The sequence below is a fragment of the Mesoplodon densirostris genome, chromosome 6 (genome assembly GCF_025265405.1).
Source record: "Mesoplodon densirostris isolate mMesDen1 chromosome 6, mMesDen1 primary haplotype, whole genome shotgun sequence".
Classification (NCBI taxonomy): domain Eukaryota; kingdom Metazoa; phylum Chordata; class Mammalia; order Artiodactyla; family Ziphiidae; genus Mesoplodon; species Mesoplodon densirostris.
This window is the reverse complement of record NC_082666.1, coordinates 83,980,817-83,994,798: the sequence shown is the minus strand read 5'-3', so window position 1 is coordinate 83,994,798 and position 13,982 is coordinate 83,980,817. Positions and strand designations below refer to the sequence as shown.

The 13,982-nt window shown below is 39.5% G+C and overlaps 1 protein-coding gene across 4 annotated transcripts in view; it reads right to left on the bottom strand.

Moving 5' to 3' along the window:
• Window positions 1-388: 388 nt before the first annotated feature.
• The window catches only part of GCNT1 (glucosaminyl (N-acetyl) transferase 1), a 71,737-nt gene continuing 58,143 nt past the window's right edge, over window positions 389-13,982 (bottom strand). For 3 of the 4 annotated variants that reach the window (XM_060102344.1, XM_060102345.1, XM_060102346.1), the window contains 2 exons: window positions 13,663-13,799; window positions 7,978-12,591 (listed from right to left, as the gene is read on the bottom strand). In XM_060102344.1, the coding sequence (XP_059958327.1) occupies window positions 11,162-12,591; window positions 13,663-13,690 (1,458 nt within the window). In that variant the 5' untranslated portion in view covers window positions 13,691-13,799 and the 3' untranslated portion in view covers window positions 7,978-11,161. Of the gene's footprint in view, window positions 471-7,977; window positions 12,592-13,662; window positions 13,800-13,982 lie in introns of those variants that run through there. The other variant, XR_009532834.1, reaches the window with a different exon arrangement.

The following is a 13,982-nucleotide window of genomic DNA, read 5'->3' as shown; positions in this document are numbered from 1 at the left end:
TAGTGAGAACCAACTGTATGTCACATTCTGCGCTAGGCCTGGAAATACAAAAAATGAAGGTACGCTGTCCCTGCCCCCGAGGAGCAATATCAGCTATTAATTTAACATTTTAACATGCATTTTTATGTTAAAAAATGCAGTCACAGACCGAGAGAAAATATTTGCAATAGACACAACTGATAAAGGATTGTCATCCCAAATATACCAAGAACTCTTAAAAGTCAACAATAAGAAAATCAACAATCCAATTTTTTAAATGTGCAAAAGACCTGAACAGACACCTCACCAAAGAAGATATACAGATGGCAAATGAGCATATGAAAAGGTGTTCCGCATCATATATCATTACAGAATTGCAAATTTAAAACAATGAAAAACTACTACATACCTGTAAGAACGGCCAAAATCCAGACCACTGATAACACCAAATGCTGGCGAGGATGTGGAGCAACAGGAACTCTCAGTCATTGCTGGTGGGAGTGCAAAAATGGTACAGCCACTTCAGAAAACAGTTTGGAGGTTTCTTGCAAAACTAAACATAGTCTTACCATACAATCCAGCAATCACGCTCCTTGGTGTTTACCCAAAGGAACTGAAAACTTATGTCCACAGAAAACCTGAACACTGATGTTTATAGCAGCTTTATTCAGAATTAACCAAAACTTGGAAGCAACCAAGACGTCCTTCAGTAGGCGAATGGATAAATCAACTGTGGTACACCAGACAATGGAATATGATTCAATGCTAAAAAGAAAAGCTTATCAAGCTATAAAAAGACATGGAGGAAACTTAAATGCATATGACTAAATGAAAGAAGCCAATCTGAAAAGGCTATATCCTGTATGATTCTAACTATAGGACGTTCTGGAAAAGGCAGAACGATGGAGACAGTAAAACGATGAGTGGTTGCTAGGGATGGAGGGGAGGAATGACTAGGCAGAGCACAGAGGACTTTGAGAGTAGTGAAACCATTCTGCATGACACTGAGATGGTGGATACATGTCATTATACACTTGTCAAAACCCAAAGAATGTACACCACTGAGAGGGAACCCAAAGACAAACTATGGATGTGGGGTGATCGTGATATGTCAATGCAGGTTCATTTGTTACAACAAACGAACCACTCTAGTTCGGGAAGTTGATAGTGGGGAAGGATGGGGGCAGGGGGCGGGGGATAAAGGGAAACTCTGTCCTTTCCACTCAGTTTTGCTGTGAACCTAAAATTGCTCTAAAAAATAAAGTCTATTTTTTTTAATATACCAAACTACACATACAGGTATATGAGTGAGTTCAATAGTTTATTGTAGATGGTGGCAATAAACTCTGTACAGGGTAATATGGAAGCCAGAGATCACAGTGATCATTTATATAAGCCAGAAGGAAAACAGTGATGGTCAGGAAGGACCTTATTTATCATAGGGGAGATGAGCCTGAGTTGAGTGTTAAGAGGTGAAGACGTTCTGGTCTGAAAGCCTGGAGAAATGTGTTCTAGGAGAGTGTATAGTGTGAAAGAGGACCTTTTCTGATGCAACTGCTTTCAAAAACCCAGCTCGATCTCTCTCAAGCAATAAAAGTCAGAATCTACTGGATCCTATGAGTGAACAATCCTGGGCTCAGGTTGCTCCAGGGCTCAAAGGGCAGCCCTACGACAAAATCTGCAACTCTCCCTTTCTCCACTTGCTTTCTCAACATTGGTGAACCCTCTTGCTTCCTGTAAGATGGATGTAGAAACCCCAGCACCCTCTTACTCTCAGTCCATTGTTAAGTGTGGGCAAAGCACACAGGCTGAAAGTGAGAGAAGAGATGGTTCCTTCAGACCACTGTTTAGCAGATGCTGACTGAGATGATACCAGGGGCAAAAACCCCAGATGAGTCCTATTCAAGGAGACATGAAATAGCATCACATGTTCAGAAAACCACATGTGGCCCAAATGGATAGAGCATCATGTGCAAAACAGAAGGTATGGAGAGGTGGGCAGAGGCCAGATCAGGGAGGGCCTCAGGCACCATTTGAAGAAATCAGGATTTTATCTTTTAGGCAACAGGGAGTCATTGGAAGGGCTATGCAAGGGTGTGAAATTACCAAATTTTCATTTCTGATACATCACTCTGACAGTGCCTCCACAGAGTGTGTGACTTGGCCAAGTAACTTGACCTCTCTGAACTGGTTTTTTCTTACGTTAGTAGAATGTGAACAACAGTTGTACATGCCCTAAGATTACAGTGAGGATTAAACGTGCTAATATTTGTCAAATGCTTAGGACAGCGCTTGGCACATGGAGTTAAGTATTTGCTGCTACTGTGATTGCTGTTGCTGTCGTTGCTGTTATCAGGAGAGTGAGAGACCTGAGGGAAGGAGGTAAGAAGCAAATTCATCTGAACCCACATGGTCTTCATCAACACCACCTTACTATTTCAGAAAACTCTTGCCCTGGAAGGTAAAAGTTGCAAATAACTTCATTGTTCACTCCAGGAACATCCTCTAAGGCCCAAGAACGTTGCAATAAATAAAAAGCATGAAATGTCAGTTTATACCCCAGGACTGTTTGAACCCTTTGCCTCAAAATCCTCACCTTTGCTGTTTCCTCCAATCCTACACCATTTTATACTGTCATTCTCCAAGATCCCACACTATCAGACCCAACTTAAGCAGAATTCAAGACCTCAGAAATAGCCCGACTTGGCCCTCCTCCCTCTGAGATGCTATCAGGAGCCTGGAGATGGAGCTCACCGTCACTGCCGTCAGCAGTAGACTCTGCTCTGTCTTACGACCAGATTGTTTTGGTGACATTTTCAGGAAGCCAGCCTTCAAGAACAGGAGGCTTGGCAAGTGGCAATGCTCCAGGTGAGAGAGGAGGGACTAAACAGGGCTTGATGACAAGAGAGGAGGGTATGAGTAGAAGCACCATTAAGAAGAGAGACCTTAGGGACTGGCTGTGGGGAGAGAGGACACTCCAGAATGAACACTAGAGTAACCGGGTAGAACATGGAAGGGTTTTCCAAAGTAGAACCTGCAAAGTTAGGTGGGTGTGATTTGGTACATGAGCTGACGTATCATAACTGGAACAAGCTTGGTCTGTCTTATTCTGATTTCTATCCATCCACAAGCCCTGCCTACAAAGCGCCCCTCAGAAGTGGGAAGGCCTGGATGCAAACAGCCTGGGTGAGGCTTTTCAGGTTCCGTTAAGTGGATACCTTCTCCAAGACTTGCTTGATTATAATTCTCTGCTTAATGAGGAACTCCGCCTGTATGTGACTGGGCCTACTTGTGGGCCCCCTGTTCTTTCTTGCGCTTGACTACAGGTCAATTTCTGAATTGCTAGTGCCCAGAACGCATAAAATCCACTGTCAAAAGCACTGATGTAGATTTTCCTGAAGATTTGGGGGGAAAGACACAGGAAGGGAGATCAACTCCTCCTGGCGTTGGCACTCGAGGTCCAGCGTCCCAGGAACCTCCTCCTCAGGGCCGGGCAGATCAGGATGGTGGGTCACCTGACATCAAGGAGAAGGTTAAGACTCCCTTCGCAATCTCCCCTTGCCCTCAAATTCTCCTCCATAGACTGCAGGCCCACCCACCGCCCTGCCCCAAACAGTCCTTTCTGGTCTTTCCAGCTGGTATCTCCTCCCCTCACATTCGCAAAACCTATCAATTTGCATAATTCCCTCAGCAACACAAAAAGCAAGCAAATAGGGCTCAGCCAAAGAAAAATTACCTCACATTTCCAAGGCCGCCCTTCTTTGTATGTGTGAAAGTATATTTATTACATTAGTTAGAGAAACAATGCTTGACTACAGGAAAGTAGTACTCAAAGGGAGACTGGTCCCTGGAAATTGGAGGTTGGCACTTGTCATATATTTTATGCCCAAACATTTCCCTGTCAAACCTCCCATGCTTCCAAGTATTTTAAGACTGATGGCACTTGTTGAAACTATTCCCCTTTGTGGCTTCCTGACTCCTCTCTCCTGCATTTCCTTCTACCTTTAAGACTATTATGGCTCAGGATTTCTGGCCCATCTCTCCTTTTCAGTGGTCCTCATCAAATGGATGTTCACCACACTTCCAGGTTTTTATCTCCTCTCCCTCCACACACTCCTTTGGGGAAGATTTCAGCAAGATGCAAGGGTTCGTTCTTTTTGTTTCTACCCTTTTTATTTCTCAATACATTTGCTTATTTTTTAAAAAGTGCTACACTCAGAGCAGAGCAGGGTCTGGGGAAGGAGATGGGATGGTGGAAATGGTAGAAAGGAAGTGAACAGATCAGAAGAAAACTTGTCTTGTATTTAAGATGTGCCATTTGTTACAGATTCACGTACTTCTTTGCCCCCTTTGTAAATTGGGCCAATAGTAGCCTCTGCTCCTAAGGTTGCTGTGAAGTGAGAGGTGGTAAGTGCAAAGTGCTTAGAACATGCAGAACGGAAACGCTCAACAAATATTAGCTGTTGTCATTGTTCCCTCAATGAGCTTTAAGGAACGTATTTGGAGGGGCATTTTTCTTTGGAAAGAGAGGTAGGGAAAGCTTCCCGGAGAGAAAACATGTCTCCTTTGAATTAAGTTAAACGAAGGAACTCTGATTGGGCCAGGAATAGTTTACTAATAAGTCTGACAAAGAAAGTAAATTATAAATATCCTGTAAGTAATGTTTAAGCTAATGATTAGCTCTGTAGAAGTAAATCCTTTCCCCAAAAAATATTTATTTATTATTATTATTTTTTAAAGAAAGCATTGGTTTCACAACTTCCCTGGTGGCACAGTGGTTAAGACTCCGCAGTCCAATGCAGGGGGGTGCCTGGTTTCAATCTCTGGTCAGGGAACTAGATCCCACATGCGTGCCGCAACTAAGAGGTCACATGCCTCAACTAAGACCCAGTGCAACCAAATAAATAAATAGATAAATATTTTTTAAAAAGAAAGCATTGGTTTCTGTTTCTTAGCTAATCTTGAAGGTAGTGAAGCCTTCACATGGAATGCATAAAACTCTGGAGTTAAACAAGATCCTCCTCCTGCACCAAGATTGCTCATCCAAGTGACTCCACACGACCCATCTGAATATTTTCCTGTCCTCTTGCTGGAGAAGAACATCTGTTTTGTATTGGCATGCAGCTGAAAGAACCAGACCATCCTCACCTAGTTAGCAATTAACACGTATCTGGGACCAGAAAATGAAGTTCCGTCTGTAGATTCTAAGGAGCTAAAAGCCAAATAGCTGCCAATCTGAGCACCCTAGGATCTTGAAGCCAGGTTGACAGTGCCCTTTAGAATTGGTTCAGTGATTCTTCTGGCTAGTGCTGCAAAAAGTTCTCTCCAGCCATGGTATACAAGTAGAGTATCTTAGAGGGTTACCCAGAGTATAAGGCCTCGGGACACATTGCAAAGCACCAAGGCTTAAATCTAAAAACATTTCTGTGGGTAAAAGAGGAGTGCTCCAGGAAAGCAGGGCTCCTTCCCGCTACAACCCACCAAGTGAAGACTAGGGGTAAGGAGTCTCAGTAATACTCCCTAAGGCAAACCATATGTGGAAAATGCTCCAAATAAATATTTGGCAAGCATCAATTTTATAGAGCTGGAAGGAATAGTTCTCAAAGTATCAAGATGTGATATTTCAGGGAAATTCTGAATGCTCCTTTCTGTTCAGTATCATTTTTTTAACATAATTGAGAGCACATTATATATTCTGTTCCAGTCTGTTTACTTCATTTAACCTACAGTGATTTTCCATGGCATTAGGCATACTATAGGACTATTCTATAATACCTCATCATATATTTTTTAAAGTACATAATTATTCCTCTATTACTGGAGATTTATGGATTTTTACATTTCACCCCAAATAAGAAGCTGACAAACACTGGGTTTAAATGTGGATCCAAATCTCTCGTTATTACCCTAGGATAATTTCCAAGAAGTGAATTATTGATCAAAGAATTTGAGTGTTTTTAAAGACTCTACCTGATAGGTTTTAACACTCCTCCCTGCAGTATGAGCATGCATTCCTCAACAGTCACGTTTCAAAAAACAAAAAAACAAAAAAAACGCACCCCCCCCGCCAAAAAAACCCGAATTTGGTGTGTAAAAATTTTAATTTGGATTCGTTTTATTGAATTTCAATTTTTCATATTAGCCATTTGTATTCTCCTTATTTCATTTTCTGTGAATTATTACATCTTTTGTTCATTTTACTCCTGGCATCTTAATGCTTTTTAAAAATTTATTAGTATAAGGGGGTTGAGAGGTGATAGAGAGTAACCACTAAAGAGTACAGAGTATCTTTTGGGAGTGATGAAAATCTTCTAAAACTGACTGTGATGTTATACTAAAAACCACTGAATTGTACATTTTAAATGGGTGAATTGTATGGTATATGAATTATATCTCAAGAAGCTGTTTTTAAAAAAATATTAGTATAAATAACTTCCATTTTTCCCTCTTTCAAAAACTGTTGGCAAATTTTCCAATTCTGATTGCCTTTTGCTTTCTCATATTCAGGAAATACACACTTTTAGTTAAATCTATTATCTGTTCCTTAATGAATCCTCCCATTGCTTTTATTTGGAAAATTCCATCACATGCAAAGATAGTCACTGACATGTTCTTTCAGTTTATTTTCATTCTTACTCCATTTGGATTTTGCTGCGCATTACAAAGCGATAATTTAACGTTCTCCAAACAGGTATTTACTGGAACTTTTACTACCCACCCCTTCCTCACTATGTTCTGATAGTTGCTTTGCAATGTTTTATATATACTAGCATCTGTTTCTGGGCTATTACTGTTATCAGTCTGAGAGTTCAAATATAAACTTACAGTACTCAACATTTTTTACCATTAAAGTATGGCTTCGTATCTAGTATTATATGACTTTATTAATCTCTTTCAAAGCATTCTTTGCTATTCTTGCACATTTTTTCTTTCGGATGAAATTTAGAATAATTTTATCGACCTTTGAGATTATGACTGGGCTTATATTTGACTGATGGATTGATCTGGGAAGAAGGGAGATATTTAAAATATTTATCAGCTAGGAGCACAATGTTTTGTTTTGTTTTGTTTTGAATCTATAGAAGTATTTTATTCATACAGGTCCCACACATATCTTAAGTTTGTCTACACATTTTATAGAGCTTATTGCCATGATGAAAGGTAACCTATCCCCATTATATCTTAAAACAATTTTTTTGTTTGAATATGGAAAACTAATTTTTGGATGAGTGGCAGTATTTGCTAAAGTCTTATTAATTTCAAGACAAGATTCCTGGGCTTTCAACTTGGACAATCCCATCATCTGCACTACTGAAAACATTCTTTTCTTTCCCAATAGTTACAACTCAGTTCTAGGTCGGGTTTTGTTACACTGAAAAATAGTAAATCAGTATTCTGATGACGAGCCCTGAAAACTTTAAGCACATATTAAAAATTAAATCCTTGACAAGCAGGCTTATAAAGGATACATAAAGCTCTCAAGCTTTTGAGAAAGACCCGAAGTTAATCAATTTTGCCACTTCGTAGAGTCTGTTTCATCGAAAATGCGGCTAAAGAACATCCAGAAGGGTTTACCAGACCAGCTGAGGACACAGCTGGAGCGGACACTCAATGCTCCGGGGAGGGAGCTTCCCTTTTCCCTCAGGTGTGCTCTCCACATTCATACCACAAGTCATGGATCCTGTTAGTATCTGTGGCCTTTGCTCTTCTGCAGACATAAGCTGAAGCCAGTAATGCCCAGAAAGCAATACTAGCTATTAAATTGCATTCTTCGAAAGTCCCCGGTCTAGCTCTTTTTGCATAACCTGTGTTACACTTTCTGCCATTGCCAAACCCTCTCTCTCAGACATTTCTGCCTAAAGAATTAACCTTTATGTTTTGAATCACTACTCACACAAAACACCTGTTGGTTACAAACTATCAAATCCAAATACTAAATTTAACATTGGGGTGCTGGTAGCTAACAAAATAACTTGTGGAGACAAGGCACTGGTTTCTGAATAGGTGATTTTAATGGTGATATGACTAGTTCCAAACACATCAAGTCATGCCCGTATTCAAAAGAGTAAACCTTAAGGTAACCACACTTGCCATGAAAGTGTTGCATTTACTTATTTATGTTTACCATAACGAGAAATGATTTTTATTTTTCTAAGGCAACTGAAAAAGTCCAGGTCAACTGACTCTACAGATGAAATGAAGTAAAACATGGCTTCCTCCTCCCCCAAATGACTACAAAAGAAAATCCACTTCTGTTCTTTAAGTGAATTGTGCTTGATGAATGACACAAATACACGTTTAGAGACAACAGTGTTTCACATTTTCAAGGCTGAATGGCTGTTTACCATGGTCTGGGAAGAGCCTAGGTAATTGCCTATAAAGAGAGAACCATTTTTGTTAACTCTTGTCCTTAATAAGTAATATGTGAATCTTGATCAGTACTTCATTAACTAGAACGCTTCCATTAAAAAATTGCAGTTTATGTATATTTAAGGATTTATTTGGGAATATGATTTCTAATAATTCCCTATAAAAGACCTTAAATGACAGTAAAAAGTAATTAGTATTTAATAACTGACATACAGGAAGCAATTTAAATAATTTATCTTTCCCAAAGAACTTACAGCATTTTTGTTCCTCCTGAATGTAGTAAGGGTTTCCTTTTGAAACCATCTTCCTGATTCTTCCAATTGCTTGTTCCACTACTATGAATTTCATTTGTTTTAAGTTAGGTTGGATAGTATAAAATTGAGTCCTAATGGCTATATAATCCCTGTAAAGCTATTAGCAATAGGGTAATATTCAGACACATTTCAGCAAGTGCCATTCTAGAGAGATGACGTACCACAGCTACATAGAAGATGGTGGGTCCACAGTTTTAGTGTGGGGTTTGTGGAAATGGATTCTAAAATCATATTTTTACATATATGATGGAGAAAAAAAACCCCTCAAAGCTGCCAATTTAAATGTCAATCAGATTCAGTCACGTTACAGTAAGAGCACTGCGATGATATTTGTAAATTTTTTTTAACTTTCAATTTTCAATTTTGCTAAATTCAAAAATCCATAAAACTGAGCAAATGAGAATGATGCTAACAACCAGTGACTCCAGGTGAAAGTTCTATAATGTTCACTGTACTATTACTTTTAACTTTCCCATAAATTTGCAAATATTCAAAATTTAAAAATGACAAATGTCTATAGTATTCAAGATACAATGAATGAAGTTAAAGAAACACAAGACATAGACACAAAGTATGTCACTGAAAATCACTGGTTTTAGAGTAAAAAAAAAAAAAACAGCCCAACTTACAGGTAAAATCTTTCTTCTAAAAGAGAGCATGGGAGAGACGTGACGTGCATTCAAAGAACAAATTGGTTTAGAAGCCAATAGAGACAGAACACCATGCATATAATGTCCTCACTGACATCACCTCTTGAATTTTCAAAGTGGGTATGTTTTTCTTGGTCCAACATTGGCTGCCCTGTTAAATCATGCAAACCATAGCAATCCACTGACTTGCACATTTACAAATGATTAAGTTTCCAAAAGTGTGAAACTTTCATTCAGGAGGGTCAGTATAACAAGCCTCTCCATAAAATAAAAACGTTTCCTAACTCTGAGGAATAAAATGTTTTATCAGTTGAATGCCTGAAAACTGTCTGATATTATGTATTTCCCATATACTATTTAAGTTGTCTAAGTTTTAAAAATAAAGTACATGGATTTGATTCTTGTTTGAAGTCTCAGCTAAATGATAAAGCTTCTCATTTCCTGTTAAATTGATGGCTGAATGGTATCAGCCTAGCAAAAGAGCAAGTTTTTTTTTTTTAAATCTTCATTTACTTTGAGATTTGAGACAGCACAATAGCAACCGCAAATCTGTCTTTTAGTGAAAAATAGAGTAAAAACCATATGCTGAGAATAATATCAATACTGAGACAATCCACCCCAAACCTAATGTTCCCTTTAGGATACCCAGGCCTTCAAGCATGCCAGGTGGTACAACAGCACACCTTTCCCCTCCTCATAGGTTCCAAGAGAGAAGGGAACTTAAAATGCAAGAGCTAACGAATAACCAACGGTTATTGGTTACATTGGTTACAACGGTAACATGAAGAAGCAAGAAGACGGGAAGCCAGTTCCTTTCAAAAGGCGACAGAGGTGACAGTCGGATGCAAGAGCCTGGAGGATGGACACAAGCAGACCCGAAGAGCAACAGGCATAATTTCTGGGGATAGTACCGATTGCTGCAACACAGGCCTCAGAGATTGTCTACATATGACTCCTCCTCCCCTCTGCCATACTTACACTTCACCCTTTCTTGTCTTAGTTCTCCACACCAATTACTGCCAATCGGATCACAAAGGAGAACTGAGGCTGTAATATGGGACACTAGGAATACGGGGCACTATGAAAACAAGTTTATGTACAGCTTGACAGCAGGGTCTAGGGAGACTGGAGGAGGAGAAGCGAGACATATTTGAAAAAAATTGAGTATTACTCTGTAGACACTATAATAATCAAAGATACCTTAACTTTGTAAATAACCTAAGATGATTCATAGAATCAACTAAACTATAAAGTCTTGTTTTTTGGCGGCGGGGGGGGCTTTTAAAACATATGTACATTGTTAAAAGCATAAATGGGAAATGTTCACATTCAGTCAAGCCCGTTTTTGCAAGTTCCCTGAGATGGCATATAGAGATACATAACACAATGCAATGTTACAGCAGAAAGTCAATCATTTACAAAGATCATTTAGAATAAAGTCAAATTTCTCTTTCAACAAATGTGGTCTACAAGATAAATTACATCCTGACTGTTGGCTGTTGCTATAAATCTATTCAAATCAGGAAAAACCATCATATTTAAAGCTCTCCAAGTAATTTTGGCACAGGTCAAACCTTCGGGTTTTGTTCAGTCCCTGAGCTCTTTTAACAGGATAACTTGCGTACAATCTCTTCCCCAGCCACCCGGACCACTCCCCCACACAACGCCCTGCAACCTGCCCTACACTCTAACTCTAAGTCAAGCCTGAAGGCTACAACCTTTCTAACCGACCTGCTCTGCAGAAACCATAGGGCTTCTCTGGCTTGAAGAGTTAGATTCTGTAGGCAGAAGAATCAAATGGGGGTACATCTCATGCCTCCTAATTATTTCTAAAACTGCCTCCAAGGGTCAGTGTTTTAATGTCTCCAGGGCCTTATGCCTCAGATGCTCATCCAAACACTGGATGGCAAAGAAGTCGATGTCCGTGTCGAACTTGTTGGCGAACAAGTGGTGCACGCGCAACATCCAGTTCAAGTCACCTGCTCCAAAAACGCACACGGAGCGCACGTGGACGCCGCTGCACGGCGGGTAGGGGGCGCCCTTGGAAATGTCACCTTCAAAGTACTCCCACTTGACAAACCTGGCAATCGCGTGCATGTCAGACATGTCGTATTTATGGCTTAAGGACAGGGACCCTGGGACTTCGGGGATCCTCTGAATAGTGGCCCAGAGATACTCGTCCGGGCTGTATGTGTCTTTTGCCCACTCCATAAACTTCTGTATTTTTTCATTCTCGAGCACATACTCCACATACCTCCTACTGACCACAAAATAGGCACTGCCTGAAAACAGAGGTGTTTCAAGAGGAGGATGTATCTTGTCGGTCCCCATGTTTGTCAGCTTTCCATTCACGACTGCATGATGCTTTTTCCACCTTTCTTTTTTATGGGGTGGCATTCTCTCCGTTTCTAGGTTATTCTCGCCCATTAACGACTTGAGCTTCCTGACAATTTCCAGGTTGGTTTTAATAGGAAAATCCATACCGCAGAGATTTATCAAGTACTTCCAGTCTGCGTTCATTCGGTAGAGGTCCTGCATGCAGTTGAGGTCAGCCTGAACCCGGCTCCAAGATGCATACACAACACTCTCCAGCTGATTGGCCACAAAGACATTACTGAAACAGGATGCAATGCCAGTCACTGCGGCCAAAAAGGATTCCTCTGATTTTGTATCCACGTGAATGCAATAGAAATTCTGAGGCATATAAATGGCCCTCAGGAGCCTGTCAAGCATTTCAATTTTGTGATGAACCACTACAGAATATGCTATTGGAAACTCTGCCTCTTCTTTACTAAGGGGTTCTACAATATATTTGCGCTTCTTGATGAAAGAAGCACAATCACTGGTCATGTTTATGTAGTCATAGTTTGTCCAACGAGGGCGCTTTCTAAATTTCCCTGTTAGAATCTCAAGCTTTACCTTTTGGATTTCATCTACATCACCCTGTAGAACTTTGGTACAATTAATATTACTACTAGGATTCTCTTCAAGCAGCTCCAGATGTCCAACATTTACAAATTCAGGCTTTTGATGAATTCTTAAAACAGAGAAGGTGACCAGGGAAAAAACAAGAAGGAAGAAGTAGTATTTAGTGGGATAAGAAAAAAGTTTCCTCCTCCGCAACTTCCTCAGCATTTCAACAACAATTGGGGACTTGGCTTTATTAAGGGCAGTCTTCCAGGCTTCAAGCAGTAATGATTTCCCCTCTGTAGTGGCCTGGAGATTTGTCAGTTTGCATTTATCAGAAATGCAAAGGCATCTTGAAATGGAGGGCAGCACTAAAAGAAAAATAGAAAGGATACATACATATATATATATATATATATATAAAATACAGTGTTTCATGACATCTTCTCAGGTTCAAAAACTGTCCTCTTTGTTATGAGGTCAGATGTTTAAGACAAAAACAAAGTGGGTCAATCAGAGGAAAGGAAGTAGTGTTATAGGATACCCATCATCTCTGGTATCAATGCCAGATTGTCTTTTTTAAAATGCTGAGTACAAGGATATGCTAGAATATCCTACAATCAACATTTTACCTCTCAGGTATATTGAGATGCAAAACACAGTTGAAGACCTAGGCTATAGTTATTGAATTCTCCATAGTTGGTGAGTTTTTGATCCTGTGCCAGTGCTAATTAGCACCCCTTGCCTTGAAATCATTACTAATCTGGGTTCCTCCTGACACATCCATTAATGTCCATCAGTTGGTGTCAGCAGCCCCAAGTATTTGAAGAGATCAGATCCACTCTGCTCTTTATCAACGTAAGAGTGGAAGTACACTTAAGGAGACATTCAGAAATGGCTGTGGCTTCTAAGAATCTTTGAAGGAAAAGCGGGTCAACTGAATTTTCAAACTGGAACAGAAAGGCTCAGGTGAAACCAGGTCAGATTTGGAACTGTTTTGGGTTGACCTCACTTTGTTCAGTTCCATACCAGGCACCACAGGAAGAGAAGACATACATAATCCAAAATACAGAAACAGCCTAGCTGAAAAACAACACTTGTATGCAAATTGTAACTTATGAAAGACCCTTTGTCTATATTCAAATTCCAGGAACCTAACCCACTTTTATTATGTAAAGTGTTTACAAATATACAGATATTGTTTTGTTTTCAAAAGTCAATTTTATTACTTGGCAATTGGTTCTAACAAAGAAAGTCAAATACTATCATTTGTCTCAAAACCAGATTTATAGAGATTTGAAAAGTTTTTAACACCAGAATTAGCACTAGAACTTTTAAATATTTAATTAGGAAACAAATTGTGAATATTAATACAAATAAAAATAAATAACTGACTATCATTTGTACAGAGTAATGTTACAAAAAGTAGTTAGACTTTTTACCATTTAAATCAAGAAAAGTCGGGATCATTTAGTGCTCTGATTCCAGGTAACATCCTCTGCCCATGTAGAGTGCTTCTTATGCAGTCAGCTTTCTTAAATGTACCAGGCATCCAACAATGCTGTTATGTCCCATGAGTCTTTTTTAAAAAAACACGTGAAACAAAAAGAAAAATATGTGAAGGGATATATATGCCCACGTAAGTATACACACATACTCAGAAAGCATACTGGTAAACTAATTCGACATATTCACTTTTTTCTTCAAAATGATGGCTGGTCATATCCATTTTTTTCTTCAAAATGATGGCTCATTGATTTCT